This window comes from Bombina bombina, chromosome 7 (genome assembly GCF_027579735.1).
Source record: "Bombina bombina isolate aBomBom1 chromosome 7, aBomBom1.pri, whole genome shotgun sequence".
Classification (NCBI taxonomy): Eukaryota; Metazoa; Chordata; class Amphibia; order Anura; family Bombinatoridae; genus Bombina; species Bombina bombina.
The window spans coordinates 494494976-494508453 of NC_069505.1; the positions used below are offsets into that span (position 1 = coordinate 494494976).

Consider the following 13478-nt stretch of genomic DNA (forward strand, 5'->3'; position numbering starts at 1 on the left):
TTTGCTCAACGCTCACTTTTCTGAGGCTAATGCCGGCTTGCAGAAAACTCGTAATACCAGTGTTGTCTTAAGTGAGCGGTGAGAAAAAAAGGCTCATTAGCACCGCACACCATTACCGACAAAAACTCGTAATCTAGCCGTAATACTTTATATCACATCCAGGTGTTCTCCTTTTTACTTCTCTCCCCATATTAAGTTCTGTATCCCAGAAAATCGAATTACTTTTATGGAAGGCATCCCTCATCTCTCTGGGACTTCCAGGCTCAGCCGTTTTTCTTATAGAATTTAGTGAGTTCAGCTCATTTAAATTCTGCACAATTTTAATTCTCTTGTAATGAAAGTAATGAAGTACTCTGGGAAACTGAAGCTGTCAGTTTTTTTTCAATTTTATTTGAAATAGAAGAAATACAAAATACAATCGGCTAGATTATGAGTCTTGCGTTATGAGTAAAAAAGCAGCGTTAAGCCTCATAACGCTGCTTTTTTTCTACTGCTGGTATTACGAGTCTTGCAGATTTAGGGGCACCGCACACTTTTTTTGCCTTACCGCAAATCAACTTACGCAAATTGTGTATAGTCTTTTTTCTATGGGACTTCCAAAGCGCCGGTATTACGAGCTTGTCCTGGGAGGCCAAAAAGTGAGCGGTACAGCCTATTCTGTCAAGATTCGTACCGCATTTTAAAGTCAGTAGTAGCATACAGCTGTAGCATAAAACTCATAACTAAAGTGTTAAAAAGTACACTAACACCCATAAACTACCTATTAACCCCTAAACCGAGACCCTCCCGCATCGCAAACGCTAAAATTAAATTATTAACCCCTAATCTGCCACTCCGGACATCGCCACAAATATAATAAACATATTAACCCCTAAACTGCCGCACTCACGCCTTGCAAACATTAGTTAAATATTATTAGCCCCTAATCTGCTGTCCCTAACATCACCGCCACCTACCTACATTTATTAACCCCTAATCTGCTGCCCCCAACGTCGCCGCCACTATATTAAATTTATTAACCCCTAAACCTAAGTCTAACCCTAACCCTAACACCCCCTAACTTAAATATAATTAAAATAAATCTAAATAAAAATTCCTATCATTAACTAAATAATTCCTATTTAAAACTAAATACTTACCAATAAAATAAACCCTAAGCTAGCTACAATAGAACTAATAGTTACATTGTAGCTAGCTTAGGGTTTATTTTTATTTTACAGACAAGTTTGTATTTATTTTAACTAGGTAGAATAGTTACTAAATAGTTATTAACTATTTAATAACTACCAAGGTAAAATAAATACAAATTGACCTGTAAAATAAAACCTAACCTTTCTTACACTAACACCTAACCTAACCCTACAATTAAATAAATTCCCTAAATTAAATACAATTAACTAAATTCAAACCAATTAGCTAAATTACAAAAAAAAAAAAAAAAAACCCCACTAAATTACAGAAAAAAAACAAACAACATACAATATCTTTAAACAAATTACACCTAATCTAATAGCCCTATCAAAATAAAAAAAAGCCCACCAAAAATTAAAAAACCCTAGCCTAAACTACCAATAGCCCTTAAAAGCGCCTTTTGCGAAGCATTGCTCCAAAGAAATCAGCTCTTTTACCTGTAAAAAAAAAAAATACAAACAACCCCCCCAACAGTAAAACCCACCACCCACACAACCAACCCCCCAAATAAAACCATAACTAAAAAAACCTAAGCTCCCCATTGCCCTGAAAAGGGCATTTGGATGGGTATTGTCCTTAAATGGGCATTTAGCTCTACAGGGAGTGCAGAATTATTAGGCAAGTTGTATTTTTGGGGATTAATTTTATTATTGAACAACAACCATGTTCTCAATGAACCCAAAAAACTCATTAATATCAAAGCTGAATAGTTTTGGAAGTAGTTTTTAGTTTGTTTTTAGTTATAGCTATTTTAGGGGGATATCTGTGTGTGCAGGTGACTATTACTGTGCATAATTATTAGGCAACTTAACAAAAAACAAATATATACCCATTTCAATTATTTATTTTTACCAGTGAAACCAATATAACATCTCAACATTCACAAATATACATTTCTGACATTCAAAAACAAAACAAAAACAAATCAGTGACCAATATAGCCACCTTTCTTTGCAAGGACACTCAAAAGCCTGCCATCCATGGATTCTGTCAGTGTTTTGATCTGTTCACCATCAACATTGCGTGCAGCAGCAACCACAGCCTCCCAGACACTGTTCAGAGAGGTGTACTGTTTTCCCTCCTTGTAAATCTCACATTTGATGATGGACCACAGGTTCTCAATGGGGTTCAGATCAGGTGAACAAGGAGGCCATGTCATTAGATTTTCTTCTTTTATACCCTTTCTTGCCAGCCACGCTGTGGAGTACTTGGACGCGTGTGATGGAGCATTGTCCTGCATGAAAATCATGTTTTTCTTGAAGGATGCAGACTTCTTCCTGTACCACTGCTTGAAGAAGGTGTCTTCCAGAAACTGGCAGTAGGACTGGGAGTTGAGCTTGACTCCATCCTCAACCCGAAAAGGGCCCACAAGCTCATCTTTGATGATACCAGCCCAAACCAGTACTCCACCTCCACCTTGCTGGCGTCTGAGTCGGACTGGAGCTCTCTGCGCTTTACCAATCTAGCCACGGGCCCATCCATCTGGCCCATCAAGACTCACTCTCATTTCATCAGTCCATAAAACCTTAGAAAAATCAGTCTTGAGATATTTCTTGGCCCAGTCTTGACGTTTCAGCTTGTGTGTCTTGTTCAGTGGTGGTCGTCTTTCAGCCTTTCTTACCTTGGCCATGTCTCTGAGTATTGCACACCTTGTGCTTTTGGGCACTCCAGTGATGTTGCAGCTCTGAAATATGGCCAAACTGGTGGCAAGTGGCATCTTGGCAGCTGCACGCTTGACTTTTCTCAGTTCATGGGCAGTTATTTTGCGCCTTGGTTTTTCCACACGCTTCTTGCGACCCTGTTGACTATTTTGAATGAAACGCTTGATTGTTCGATAATCACGCTTCAGAAGCTTTGCAATTTTAAGAGTGCTGCATCCCTCTGCAAGATATCTCACTATTTTTGATTTTCTGAGCCTGTCAAGTCCTTCTTTTGACCCATTTTGCCAAAGGAAAGGAAGTTGCCTAATAATTATGCACACCTGATATAGGGTGTTGATGTCATTAGACCACACCCCTTCTCATTACAGAGATGCACATCACCTAATATGCTTAATTGGTAGTAGGCTTTCGAGCCTATACAGCTTGGAGTAAGACAACATGCATAAAGAGGATGATGTGGTCAAAATACTAATTTGCCTAATAATTCTGCACTCCCTGTATTGCGGCCCAAAGCCCTAACCTAAAAATAAAACCCACCCAATACACCCTTAAAAAATCCTAACACTAACCCCCGAAGATCCACTTACCGGGAGAAGTCTTCATCCAGGCGGCAAGATGTCCTCAACAAAGCCAGCAGAAGTGGTCCTCCAGACGGGCAGAAGTCTTCACCCAGACGGCATCTTCTATCTTCATCCTTCCGACGCAGAGCGGCTCCATCTTCAAGACATCCGGCGTGGAGCATCCTCTTCCAACGACGACTACCCGACGAATGAAGGTACCTTTATGTGACAGGCTGACTGGAACGGCCAATAAAATGCAAGCTCAAGCCTATTGGCTGATTGGATCAGCCAATAGGATTGAAGTTCAATCCTATTGGCTGATTGCATCAGCCAATAGGATTTTTTCAACCTTAATTCCGATTGGCTGATAGAATTATATCAGCCAATAAGAATCTAAGGGACGCCATCCCTTCTGCCGGCTTCGTTGAGGACATCTTGCCGCTTGGATGAAGAGTTCTCCCGGTAAGGGGATCTTCAAGGGTTAGTGTTAGGATTTTTTAAGGGTGTATTGGGTGGGTTTTATTTTTAGGTTAGGGCTTTGGGCCGCAATAGAGCTAAATGCCATTTTAAGGGCAATGCCCATCCAAATGCCCTTTTCAGGGCAATGGGGAGCTTATGTTTTTTTAGTTAGGGTTTTATTTGGGGGGTTGGTTGTGTGTGTGGTGGGGTTTTACTGTTGGGGGGGTTGTTTGTATTTTTTTTACAGGTAAAAGAGCTGATTTCTTTGGGGCAATGGTAGTTTAGTTTAGGCTAGGGTTTTTTTTATTTTGGGTGGGCTTTTTTTATTTTGATAGGGCTATTAGATTAGGTGCAATTAGTTTAAAGATCTTGTCATTTGGTTTTTATTTTCTGTAATTTAATGTTTGTTTTTTCTGTAATTTAGCTAATTGTTTTGAATTTAGTTAATTGTATTTAATTTAGGGAATTTATTTAATTGTAGGGTTAGGTTAGGTGTTAGTGTAAGACAGGTTAGGTTTTATTTTACAGGTCAATTTGTATTTATTTTAACTAGGTAGTTAGTAAATAGTTAATAACTATTTAGTAATTATTCTACCTAGTTAAAATAAATACAAACTTGCCTGTAAAATAAAAATAAACCCTAAGCTAGATACAATGTAACTAGATACACATAAATATAGAAATACAAAGTGCAATATAATTTGTAAAAGATAAACATAAATATAGAAAGTATAAGCCTAATTTCTAGCAGTGAAACTGAGCAAGCATAATCAGAATTTGTATAACTACAATCCTAAATACACTACTGTATACAAAATAGAAAGTGCAAAATGTAAATGTAATACAACTTAATCTGAAGTGTAAAGTAATATAAAATGCAAAGCAGAAAGTGTAAATGCAGCAGAACTGTCATGTCATGCAATGCTATACTGCACTGGGCTTGCCTCTCCTTCACATACAAAAAAAAAGATAATGCCTTTTTAGAATTGCAATAGGGATCCTGCAGTGCTGTAGGATCATGTTATATCATCTTGTCTGAGCAGAAAAGTTTATTTAATCAGGCACTACAAAATAATTATTTTGGATAATAAATAATATTTGGGACATTAGTCATTTTGTAGACTAGATTTATCTAGTTTAAATAAGATGAAATTGATGTATGAAATGGTCCAGTATATATGTATTTTCTTCTGTATTGTTTTCATTGTTATAATTACATATGCGTGATTTATGTTAAAGTTTACGTTGGCTTTATGCCAATAGATAACTACTCAGAATATGTTTTTACTCTTTTGCTTATTTTTTATACATACATACGCACACACTATATATATATATATATATATATATATATATATATATATATATATATATATATATATATATATATATATATATATTATATTTATATATAAATATATACACACACAGATGTGGACTCCTTGCTCAGTGTGCTTAGAGGAATATGGCTACACCTCACTGACGAGGCCCAATTAAGGCCGAAACGATCGTCTGGGGTTGCTGTGTTCCTTGTTCAGAGAGGAATTACTGACCGTAATAGGGGGATCAGACTGATATACTACAGGAAAGTTCTACTCTGTGAAAAGCATTACTGGGCTAAAAGAAGTTGCACCCAGGTGGCAAATCGCCATAGAACAGGCTAACAATGGTATTGAGCTGGTTGTTCATTCCTGTGAGTGTGCTTCTCTCTGTATGCATATATATATATATATATATATATATATTTGCTACATCAACATGTGCTTTTTGGAGAACATGGTGTGTTTCTTTGTATTTGGTGGTTTATGGGTTAAAAGAGGGCTTGATGTTGTAATCTATGATTAAGCGCTGATAACTTATGTGAAACGCGTAAGATGTTGACTTTATCCTCCTGTATCAATTTTTAATTATGCTGGAATAGTTTTTCGCTGGAAAAGTTTTTCGCTTTTAGGGAATACTTGGAGTGCTGCTCAAAATTTCCAAATACCTTCTTGTATCTACAGCATTTAGGATTAAAGGTGTCTAACTGCTACTGTAGCTCCTCTATGTTCTTCTGTCAGTGTTGATCCATCTCTGCTGTTTATGCATCTCACTCCAGACCTCAACCCCTATGTTACTGTTGTTAGAGTATATAAATAACTAAATCACATGACAGCACAGTAGCGGTATAGCAAACCAATGTGTTTTGTCATGAAGGCTTTTTCAAGGTTAATTCCCTCTTCTGTTGATCTGACTGGGGGACGTGCCTAGCAGCACAGGCAGTACCCCAGGAGCCAATCAGCATCATTTTTGAAGCACATGATCACAGTGACGATCATGATCATTATTATTCTTGTTTTTCTTTATGATCAGAACTTGGACGATTGGGTCCGTCCCGAAGGAGTTAATAGGAGAAAGCAACAAGTAACAGAAATAAAAATAATTGATACAATAATAAACAACTTTCCTGAAAGGGGGGTGCAGCCAGCCTCAGTCTCTACTTCGACTTGTGCAGAATTCGATACACCCAGAATCATCTTGTAAGGTCATTTACATGAATTTATTGTTGACTTGACCAAATGACTAGTTATGCAAACTGTATGTTTGTCATTAGCCACTAATTCTTATGGTTAGGTGGATTATAGAAATGACACGTGTCCACTTGGCAAGTATTCAGCTGTTGCATTGTGCCAGTTAATTATTTTATGCCAGCGTGTATTAGGAGGGCTAAGAACAAATTTGCGTAAAAGGAAGAGATAGTGGCTTGATAGTAAACTTCCTGAACTGATGAATGTATATAAACGGTTTAACATATGCTTGTTTAAAGAGAAGAGCAAGATGTTGGTCCTACTAGTTCTCTACATAGGATTCTGCCATGTCCAAACAACAAGGGTAATTTCTATAGGAGGCTATATACATTAAAAGAGATATTAAACACCTCTTTTTTTAGTATAAAAATGGTGCTTTGCCTTTCATTCTCTAAAGAGGACAAAAAACAAAATGCTGCTAATTGCCTAAACCATTTTGCAGGTTACAGAATTTGGTTTTTGTCCCCCACAGGAAGCACATTTTTACACAAAATAAAGGAGTATTTAATATCCTTTTAAGTGGAGAAAAAAGAGGGAGGAGAAAGAGAAATGGATGTGAGAAAAAAAGGGTGAATGTAAAAGAGAGGTGGGTGAAAAAAGGAAGTAGCTGGAGTGGGAAGTAAAACTAGGGAGAGGGGAATGTGAGAGATGACATAACTTAGAGAAAGGAGGAAGAGGTGAGAGGGAGAGGAAGGATAGGAGGATGTGAGAGAGAGAAAAGAAGGGAAGAGAGAGACAAATTTAAGAAAAATAAAAGGGGACAGGCGCCATAAGAGTGACAAAAGGGGAGATAGAAAGATGAAAAGAGAATGGAGGGAAGTTGTGTGTTAAAATCTGATCACTAATGGTGAGAACTTGTGGATGAGTTGTGACATGGTGGTTAACGTGACGTGGTGGCTAACCTGTGATGTGGTGGTTTAGTTGGGACACTGTGGTTCAGTTGTGACATGGTAGCTCAGTTGGGACATGGTGTTTAGTTGAGATGTCTTTCTGTCAAAGTATATATTCTCATCTTTCAATTTCTCAGGAGACTGTTACAGGATCCCTTAATGAGAAAGGAGTCTGTCAGTGCTCTATGATCATTCCAGATACAACTTTTCCAGCAGATCGGATAGAGAGCCTGGAATCAGCCAGCTATAACATGAACATCAAGGTATGTCAAGACACCTTTATCAAGCACAGATTCGTCAAGAGGCTAGGGTTGAGTAGGGGTATTACATTATGAACGTTTGGTCTGTTTATGAGTGCAGAGTCAAGCCTATTACTGCTTCTTTGCTGTGCTTGTTATTGTCTTCTCTGTGACATACTGGCTATTGTGCACTTCTGTATGTTGTACATATGTGTCTGTTTTATTCTGTTCAAGGACTGTGAGTATCAGGACAGTAGAAGTCACTGACCAGCTTAATGCACAAACAAAACAATGTCTGCTTGTGTGCACTGTGCTGACCAGTGGCTTCTTGTCTGTGCATTCAATAAGCAAAACAAATAAACCTAAAGGGGCTACAATGAGAAATTCTAAATGCTCATATTTCAAGAAAACAAGTAAGTTGTTTGCTGCTTTTTACACAATTTAATTTTTTATGTTTAATTAGTTTTAGCATATTTGATTTTACTAAAGGAGCAATACTGTTTCATATTTCTTTAAGTGTCAGATCTTGGCTGCTCACACATTTTATTATTTTTGCAAATGCTCAATTAACATAGATGAAACCTGTACTCAACTTAAATATGACCTTGCTCATTTATGATTCCAAAGTGTATTCCAATGTTGTTCATATAGCAGAAAAACAAAATTTATGCTTACCTGATAAATTCATTTCTCCTGTAGTGTGGTCAGTCCACGGGTCATCATTACTTCTGGGATATTATCTCCTCCCCTACAGGAAGTGCAAGAGGATTCACCCAGCAGAGCTGCTATATAGCTCCTCCCCTCTACGTCACCTCCAGTCATTCGACCAAAGGACCAACGAGAAAGGAGAAACCCAAGGGTGTAGTGGTGACTGGAGTATAATCCAAAAAATTTTTTAGCCTGCCAAAAAAAAAAAAACAGGGCGGGCCGTGGACTGACCACACTACAGGAGAAATGAATTTATCAGGTAAGCATAAATTTTGTTTTCTCCTGTTAAGTGTGGTCAGTCCACGGGTCATCATTACTTCTGGGATACCAATACCAAAGCAAAAGTACACGGATGACGGGAGGGACAGGCAGGCTCTTTATACGGAGGGAACCACTGCCTGAAGAACCTTTCTCCCAAAAACAGCCTCCGAAGAAGCAAAAGTGTCAAATTTGTAAAATTTGGAAAAAGTATGAAGAGAAGACCAAGTTGCAGCCTTGCAAATCTGTTCAACAGAAGCCTCATTCTTAAAGGCCCAAGTGGAAGCCACAGCTCTAGTAGAATGAGCTGTAATTCTTTCAGGAGGCTGCTGTCCAGCAGTCTCATAGGCTAATCGTATTATGCTACGAAGCCAAAAAGAGAGAGAGGTAGCCGAAGCTTTTTGACCTCTCCTCTGGCCAGAATAAACGACAAACAGGGAAGACGTTTGACGAAACTCCTTAGTTGCCTGTAGATAAAATTTCAGGGCACGGACTACATCTAGATTGTGTAGCAGACGTTCCTTCTTCGAGGAAGGATTAGGACACAAAGATGGAACAACAATCTCTTGATTGATATTCCTGTTAGTGACCACCTTAGGTAGGAACCCAGGTTTAGTACGCAGAACTACCTTGTCTGAATGAAAAATCAGATAAGGAGAATCACAATGTAAGGCGGATAACTCAGAGACTCTTCGAGCCGAGGAAATAGCCATTAAAAACAGAACTTTCCAAGATAACAACTTGATATCAATGGAATGAAGGGGTTCAAACGGAACACCCTGTAAAACATTAAGAACTAAGTTCAAACTCCATGGCGGAGCAACAGTTTTAAACACAGGCTTGATCCTAGCTAAAGCCTGACAAAAAGCTTGAACGTCCGGAACTTCTGACAGACGTTTGTGTAAAAGAATGGACAGAGCTGAAATCTGTCCCTTTAAAGAACTAGCGGATAACCCCTTTTCTAAACCTTCTTGTAGAAAAGACAATATCCTTGGAATCCTAACCTTACTCCATGAGTAACTCTTGGATTCGCACCAATATAAGTATTTACGCCATATTTTATGGTAAATCCTTCTGGTAACAGGCTTCCTAGCCTGAATTAAGGTATCAATAACTGGCTCAGAAAACCCACGTTTTGATAAAATCAAGCGTTCAATTTCCAAGCAGTCAGCTTCAGAGAAGTTAGATTTTGATGTTTGAATGGACCCTGGATCAGAAGGTCCTGTTTCAGAGGTAGAGACCAAGGCGGACAGGATGACATGTCCACTAGATCTGCATACCAAGTCCTGCGTGGCCATGCAGGTGCTATTAGAATCACTGATGCTCTCTCCTGTTTGATTCTGGCAATCAATCGAGGAAGCATCGGGAAGGGTGGAAACACATAAGCCATCCCGAAGGTCCAAGGTGCTGTCAAAGCATCTATCAGAACCGCTCCCGGATCCCTGGATCTGGACCCGTAGCGAGGAAGCTTGGCGTTCTGACGAGACGCCATGAGATCTATCTCTGGTTTGCCCCAACGTCGAAGTATCTGGGCAAAGACCTCCGGATGAAGTTCCCACTCCCCCGGATGAAAAGTCTGACGACTTAAGAAATCCGCCTCCCAGTTCTCCACTCCCGGGATGTGGATTGCAGACAGGTGGCAAGAGTGAGACTCTGCCCAGCGAATTATCTTTGATACTTCCATCATTGCTAGGGAGCTTCTTGTCCCTCCCTGATGGTTGATGTAAGCTACAGTCGTGATGTTGTCCGACTGAAACCTGATGAACCCCCGAGTTGTTAACTGGGGCCAAGCCAGAAGGGCATTGAGAACTGCTCTCAATTCCAGAATGTTTATTGGAAGGAGACTCTCCTCCTGATTCCATAGTCCCTGAGCCTTCAGAGAATTCCAGACAGCGCCCCAACCTAGTAGGCTGGCGTCTGTTGTTACAATTGTCCAGTCTGGCCTGCTGAATGGCATCCCCCTGGACAGGTGTGGCCGATAAAGCCACCATAGAAGAGAATTTCTGGTCTCTTGATTCAGATTCAGAGTGGGGGACAAATCTGAGTAATCCCCATTCCACTGACTTAGCATGCACAATTGCAGCGGTCTGAGATGTAGGCGTGCAAAAGGTACTACGTCCATTGCCGCTACCATTAAGCCGATCACCTCCATGCATTGAGCTACTGACGGGTGTTGAATGGAATGAAGGACACGGCATGCATTTTGAAGCTTTGTTAACCTGTCTTCTGTCAGGTAAATCTTCATTTCTACAGAATCTATCAGAGTCCCCAAGAAGGGAACTCTTGTGAGTGGAAAGAGAGAACTCTTCTTTTCGTTCACCTTCCATCCATGCGACCTTAGAAATGCCAGTACTAACTCTGTATGAGACTTGGCAGTTTGAAAGCTTGAAGCTTGTATCAGAATGTCGTCTAGGTACGGAGCTACCGAAATTCCTCGCGGTCTTAGTACCGCCAGAAGAGTACCCAGAACCTTTGTGAAGATTCTTGGAGCCGTAGCCAGTCCGAATGGAAGAGCTACAAACTGGTAATGCCTGTCTAGAAAGGCAAACCTTAGATACCGGTAATGATTTCTGTGAATTGGTATGTGAAGGTAAGCATCCTTTAAATCCACTGTGGTCATGTACTGACCCTCTTGGATCATGGGCAAAATTGTTCGAATCGTTTCCATCTTGAACGATGGAACTCTTAGGAATTTGTTTAGGATCTTTAAATCCAAGATTGGCCTGAAAGTTCCCTCTTTTTTGGGAACTACAAACAGATTTGAGTAAAACCCTTGTCCTTGTTCCGACCGCGGAACTGGATGGATCACTCCCATTAATAAAAGATCTTGTACGCAGCGTAGGAACGCTTCTTTCTTTATTTGGTTTGTTGATAACCTTGACAGATGAAATCTCCCTCTTGGGGGAGAGGATTTGAAGTCCAGAAGGTATCCCTGAGATATGATCTCTAACGCCCAGGGATCCTGAACATCTCTTGCCCAAGCCTGGGCGAAGAGAGAAAGTCTGCCCCCTACTAGATCCGGTCCCGGATCGGGGGCCCTCGATTCATGCTGTCTTAGGGGCAGCAGCAGGTTTCCTGGCCTGCTTGCCCTTGTTCCAGGACTGGTTAGGTTTCCAGCCTTGTCTGTAGCGAGCAACAGCTCCTTCCTGTTTTGGTGCAGAGGAGGTTGATGCTGTTCCTGCTTTGAAATTACGAAAGGAACGAAAATTAGACTGTCTAGCCCTAGGTTTGGCTTTGTCCTGAGGCAGGGCATGGCCTTTACCTCCTGTAATGTCAGCGATAATCTCCTTCAACCCGGGCCTGAATAAGGTTTGCCCTTTGAAAGGTATATTAAGCAATTTAGATTTAGAAGTAACATCAGCTGACCAGGATTTTAGCCACAGTGCTCTGCGTGCCTGAATGGCAAATCCGGAATTCTTAGCCGTAAGTTTAGTTAAATGTACTACGGCATCTGAAATAAATGAGTTAGCTAACTTAAGGGCTTTAAGTTTGTCTGTAATCTCATCTAGTGTAGATGATTGAAGTGTCTCTTCCAGAGACTCAAACCAAAATGCTGCTGCAGCCGTGACAGGCGCAATACATGCAAGAGGTTGCAATATAAAACCTTGTTGAACAAACATTTTCTTAAGGTAACCCTCTAATTTTTTATCCATTGGATCTGAAAAGGCACAGCTATCCTCCACCGGGATAGTGGTACGCTTAGATAAAGTAGAAACTGCTCCCTCCACCTTAGGGACCGTTTGCCATAAGTTCCGTGTGGTGGCGTCTATTGGAAACATTTTTCTAAATATCAGAGGGGGTGAGAACGGCACACCGGGCCTATCCCACTCCTTAGTAACAATTTCAGTAAGTCTCTTAGGTATAGGAAAAACATCAGTACTCGCCGGTACCGCAAAATATTTATCCAACCTACACATTTTCTCTGGTATTGCAACTGTGTTACAATCATTCAGAGCCGCTAACACCTCCCCTAGTAATACACGGAGGTTTTCCAGCTTAAATTTAAAATTTGAAATATCTGAATCCAATCTATTTGGATCAGAACCGTCACCCACAGAATGAAGTTCTCCGTCCTCATGTTCTGCCGCCTGTGACGCAGTGTCTGACATGGCCCTAATATTATCAGCGCACTCTGTTCTCACCCCAGAGTGATCACGCTTGCCTCTAAGTTCTGGTAATTTAGCCAAAACTTCAGTCATAACAGTAGCCATATCCTGTAATGTGATTTGAAATGGCCGCCCAGATGTACTCGGCGCTACAATATCACGCACCTCCCGAGCGGGAGATGCAGGTACTGACACGTGAGGCGAGTTAGTCGGCATAACTCTCCCCTCGTTGTCTGGTGAAATATGTTCAATTTGTACAGATTGACTTTTATTTAAAGTAGCATCAATACAGTTAGTACATAAACTTCTATTGGGCTCCACTTTGGCATTAGCACATATAGCACACGTATCTTCCTCTGAATCAGACATGTTTAACACACTAGCAATTAACTAGCAACTTGGAAATGCTTTTTCAAGTAATTTACAATAATATGAAAACGAACTGTGCCTATAAGAAGCACAGAAAAAAATTATGACAGTTGAAAATAATTAAGTTATAGCATCAATCTTTGTCAGAAATATACAATTTTAGCAAAGGATTGTTCCCATTAGCAAAGGATAACTAACCCAGGCAGCAGAAAAAAAATACACAAATAAACGTTTTTTATCACAGTCAACTATAATCTTCACAGCTCTGCTGTGATGATTACCTCCCTCAAAAAAAGGCTTTGGAGATCCCTGAGTTCTGTAGAGATGAACCGGATCATGCAGGAAGAAAATGAACCTCTGACTGAGTTTTTTGATGCGTAGTAAAAGCGCCAAAAATGGCCCCTCCCCCTCACACATAACAGTGAGAGAGATCAGTGAACCGCTTTAATTTAAACAAAAACTATTGCCAA

At 40.1% G+C, this 13478-nt stretch overlaps 1 protein-coding gene across 1 annotated transcript in view; it reads left to right on the top strand.

Annotated features, from left to right (window-relative positions):
* LOC128636465 (olfactomedin-4-like) overlaps positions 1-13478 on the top strand; it is a 42001-nt gene that overhangs the window by 14214 nt on the left and 14309 nt on the right. Inside the window, 1 exon segment of the mRNA XM_053689480.1 lies at positions 7466-7595. Within this exon segment, the coding sequence (XP_053545455.1) occupies positions 7466-7595 (130 nt within the window).